Source organism: Cucumis sativus, chromosome 4, assembly GCF_000004075.3.
Source record: "Cucumis sativus cultivar 9930 chromosome 4, Cucumber_9930_V3, whole genome shotgun sequence".
Classification (NCBI taxonomy): domain Eukaryota; kingdom Viridiplantae; phylum Streptophyta; class Magnoliopsida; order Cucurbitales; family Cucurbitaceae; genus Cucumis; species Cucumis sativus.
The window spans coordinates 17,007,555-17,011,627 of record NC_026658.2 but is presented as its reverse complement, the minus strand read 5'-3'; the positions used below and the strand labels follow the sequence as shown (position 1 = coordinate 17,011,627).

Below are 4,073 nucleotides of genomic sequence, written 5' to 3'. Positions count from 1 at the left end.
TTGCAATTGAACAGTCCAAACTTCATCCACAATATTTATCATAAAAAGCAGAAGAGGATACATTATATATATGATTCAACGACCTAACTTTTACTGTCAAATGCCAAATTGGAAATCCAGGCGGGGAAACAGGTAAACAGTTGAGATATTCATAGAACTATCATTGAATACTTAAGATAGCCAATTTTATACAAAGAACATAACTTATAACATTGATAAGGATGAGGCTACATTAATAGATTCTATCAAACATAATGGAAATCAAAAGAAAAAGCCAAAGAAAACTCAAGCTTTACACTGAACAAACGTGCTCGAACGAAGGCTTACTCCTCAGGCAATGAGAAATGGTAAGACAGTCAACATGAAAGCCTCATAACTGAAGGTTGCAGAACCAGAGTATGTAGTGTCCTTTTCCTTGAATTTTTCAGTCAATCCCTGTAAAATATTACATCAAAATCACTTCAGTTTTAGTCTACTCTTTCTCCCCAACGCAAACAAAATGTTTCAGGAATTCTTAAAAATCAAAACGTTTTCGTTGCTGGAGAATTGAGTTAAAGGGTCATACAAGGAGCTTAAACTATCAGTGTGTGAAAAATACAAGGGTGTAAAAAATGAAAATAACAACAGCAATATCTCATGGCAAAATTGGATTTTAAGTAACTACTTGGCAGCCACAGTTAAACTCATAGGCATCAACATGAGTGGAACAGAATGAAGACAACGAGGAAAATGTGTCCAACTATGCATGTTTAGGAGTGATTCTAAAACTTTTAGAATAATTTTTTGTTGTTTTTAATTTAAAATCATAATGAAACATGCTTTTAATGATTCAAAACCAATATTGATGAAATGAAAATTGCTTGTACAAGTGTAAAATTAAATATTTAACTAATTTTAAGTTACCAAAGGTGTATTTCGAAGTGATTTTGAGCATGACAAAAAGTACAGATTGCAGAATAAGCATTTCTTCAAAGAAGATGTCATTGCCTTTAAACAGTTCATGTTTTAATATACAAAGACATGCAAACAAAAATAGTCAGAAACTCACCTTGACAGTAAGACAACACCTGCATTGGCAAAAAGAAAAGAATAGAATAAGAACAGTGATTAATGACAAGTGAAAGCTTAACATTTAAAGCATAACTCAAAACCTCTCATTGTAAAAAGAGTAGCACCATAAATCAAGGGTAAAGAAGACAAACGTACTCGATAAAATTATCGTATTCAATGGCCTTGCTTTTCCCACCACTTTTGTCAAACTTAGACACCAGCAAGTCCAAGACCATTGGTGAGACTGCAAAGCCCAAACTCAAAAGTGCTTCTCGCAACTCATTGGAATCAATTTTTCCACTTCTGTCTGAATCAAACCTCTCAAAAATACCCTGAAAAAGATTCAACAAATATTCAGTTTAAACAAATTACACCAAATAAGAATGTTGGCTAAAATAATAATAAGTCTTCAACCAACCCTCCAGCTCTGAAGTCCATAAAACAGAGAAATGAACTCCTTAGGTCCTGTTTTTCAGAAATAAAATGCAAAAGACAACGTCAAAAGAAAAGGTATTAAGCATAATTTCCAAATTGAAGTTGCTCAAGGCCAAATGCATAAAAAATTAATCATAATAATATGGCTTGAACAGAATGAAGAATCAACAATTTAACTTTAGCTCTAATTTGAAGCATAAAACGTCATATCATTTCAAAAAACACTTACATAATGACGACACTGTAATAACCCAAAAGCTTCTGAGTTTTGAAAAGTCAATAACTTTAGTCTTTAACCACTAGTTTGAAAATAGTGAAGTTTGTGCAACCGTGGCCGACTAATATATCCAATTAGCAGGTTCGCAATTTTACCAGACAAATTCAAAATAAAACATAAATTAACTTCACCAACTAATCCCAGGCAATAACACGGAGGTAATCTTTGTACAGATAGGATTAAAAAGAAAAAAAATATAGAAAGTATATGGTAAGAATGTGATGGTATCTTCTAGTAAGTTCTATACAAATAAATGAGAATATGAATACCTCATAGTCACAGGTATGATTTGTGAGCATCGTGAACTAATCAGTTAACAGTAACAAGAGATAATTATAATCACTAATAAGGCAAATTGCAGTTCTCGGCAATTATATGTCAAATTAGCATAGCTTCAACTGGAATTTATATGTACTCATCTCTTGAATCGAAGATTAAAATCGTACTATTCTATGCAGTTATATGGAAATTCTATTAAAAGTTTTGACAATTGACAACGAAAGGCCCTGTTCCAATCCGTTCAAGTTATAACCAAACATCTCTGAAAGCTTCTATTTCATTTTTCGACTAAAATCAGTTGAAACTAAGAATAGAAGATGCCCCGATTATGACCGCTCCTGCCCCCATTAACCTAACTGTTTGTCTTTTTGTTCTATCTGGGCCCTCCAGATTCCTACAGATTCTCTCTTTTTTTTACCATCATTACTGTTGTTGATTTCAGAAACTTAAAGAAAACAACAAGAAATGTCTTATTTCCAGAGAAAACAAAAAGTAAATAGAGGGAAAAGTGAGATTACCGATCTTCCTGGTATTCGTGTTGGTGAAATGGTACATAAGAAGATGAACAGTTCTGATGCTAAACTTCTGATTATACGATGATAGAACACCTTGCAACTCCTTATCATCAATAAACCCACTACCATCCTGATCGGCTACTTGAAAACAAGCAACGATGCTCGGATCAGTACCAGGCGGAAAAGCCGATGGCAAGAGTGAAGCAAAAGGGCTTCCATAAGCAGAAGGAGGTGGATAACCATGACCACCACTGGCTGCTCCGCCGTAAGACTGATGACCACCACCGGCACCGCCGTACGACTGATTAGGCTTGTCCTTGGGCGGTTTTTCGCCCTGAGCTGACCCGTACGGTGCGGACGGTACGCCATATGGCGCGGCCACCGGAGCGTACGGCTGCTGAGTCTGGGACTGTGGATGTCCGTAAGCTGAAGAATTGTAAGGCTGAGCAGTCGGTGGTGGAGCTCCGTAGCCACCGGTGCTGCCGTAGCCGTAACCGTAACCTGATGGTTGATTTGGGTAACCTGACATTTTCAGAAAAAAAAAATTGAAATTGCTGATCCCAAGTAGAAATAACGTGTTCTGAAAACACTTCCAAGGGTCTATATATAAATCGATTTGTGTGAAACTCAACCTCAATTTGAAACATATTTACGTAAATGCCATGGCCTATCATTGTTTGCTAAATTACCAATACGGACATCATTTCTCGTTATTTTACTCTAAAGTATAAAATATTGGAAAATAGCATCAAATCACACAAATATTTAGAAAACAACCCAATTTTTTGCATATTGAAAATAACAAAATTTCCAAAAGTACTTTGACTAAGAAATGGAATTTGTAATTAACCTTTGTTAAGAGAGCATTTTTTAAAATATTAAAATCATTTACAACATACATCCTTTTGGACATTGATTTCAAATACAAAATTGAAAACTTCTTGCAGTCATTCTTTAGCCAATATTTTGAATTCTGTTTTACATTCTTTGGATGGCAATTAAGGAATGTCTCATTATTATTTATGAACATCAAAGTTACCATTTCGCTAAATCTCTCCTCAACTTGAAAATTATGGTTCCAAATTGGCTTATTAGTTTGTTAAGTTAGAACCAATATTTAGTAGCTCTTGATTTTTTAGATCTAAATTTGATAGCCAACATGAGTTTTCCATGGGATTCTCGTTTAACGTACCATTGACTCTCCATCTCCATCTTCAAGAAACTCTTAAAACAACACTACAAACCAAAGGTCAAATCTTGAAACAACAATATGAAGTAACTACCCTTTCTCCTTTCCTAGATATATGAGATGGTGTTGATGAAAAAAAAATTTACCGTTACAAACGTTTCAACCGTTACTAGACTGTTTCGACCATTAAGACCACGATTGATTGTTTCGACCATTACATCATTTATCACGTATATTGAATTGTTAGGTTTTTCTCCACTATATATATGGCACACCTCCTCATTTCCACACATCAAATGAAAAAAAAAAAAAAAATCTTCTCCTCTCA

The 4,073-nt window shown here is 34.6% G+C and overlaps 1 protein-coding gene across 1 annotated transcript; it reads right to left on the bottom strand.

The window, feature by feature from the left end:
- On the bottom strand, window positions 1-3,136 carry LOC101205441 (probable calcium-binding protein CML49). The gene is made up of 5 exons (XM_004142605.3): window positions 2,560-3,136; window positions 1,469-1,515; window positions 1,207-1,382; window positions 1,049-1,067; window positions 1-435 (listed from the first exon to the last, which is right to left on the bottom strand). Exons 1-5 carry the CDS (start codon window positions 3,083-3,085, stop codon window positions 331-333), a joined length of 873 nt encoding a protein of 290 aa, XP_004142653.1. The 5' UTR covers window positions 3,086-3,136; the 3' UTR covers window positions 1-330.
- Between the last annotated feature and the right edge of the window lie 937 nt (window positions 3,137-4,073).

What these genes read in the sequence shown, in the direction of transcription:
- LOC101205441 (XM_004142605.3), bottom strand. Translation starts at nt 3,085, where the DNA reads ATGTCAGGTTACCCAAATCAACCATCAGGTTACGGTTACGGCTACGGC. An exon ending in CACGAATACCAGGAAGATCG is followed by an intron (nt 1,516 to 2,559) that starts GTAATCTCACTT and finishes TCTGAAAAACAG; the next exon opens with GACCTAAGGAGTTCATTTCT. An exon ending in ATGGACTTCAGAGCTGGAGG is followed by an intron (nt 1,383 to 1,468) that starts GTTGGTTGAAGA and finishes AATCTTTTTCAG; the next exon opens with GGTATTTTTGAGAGGTTTGA.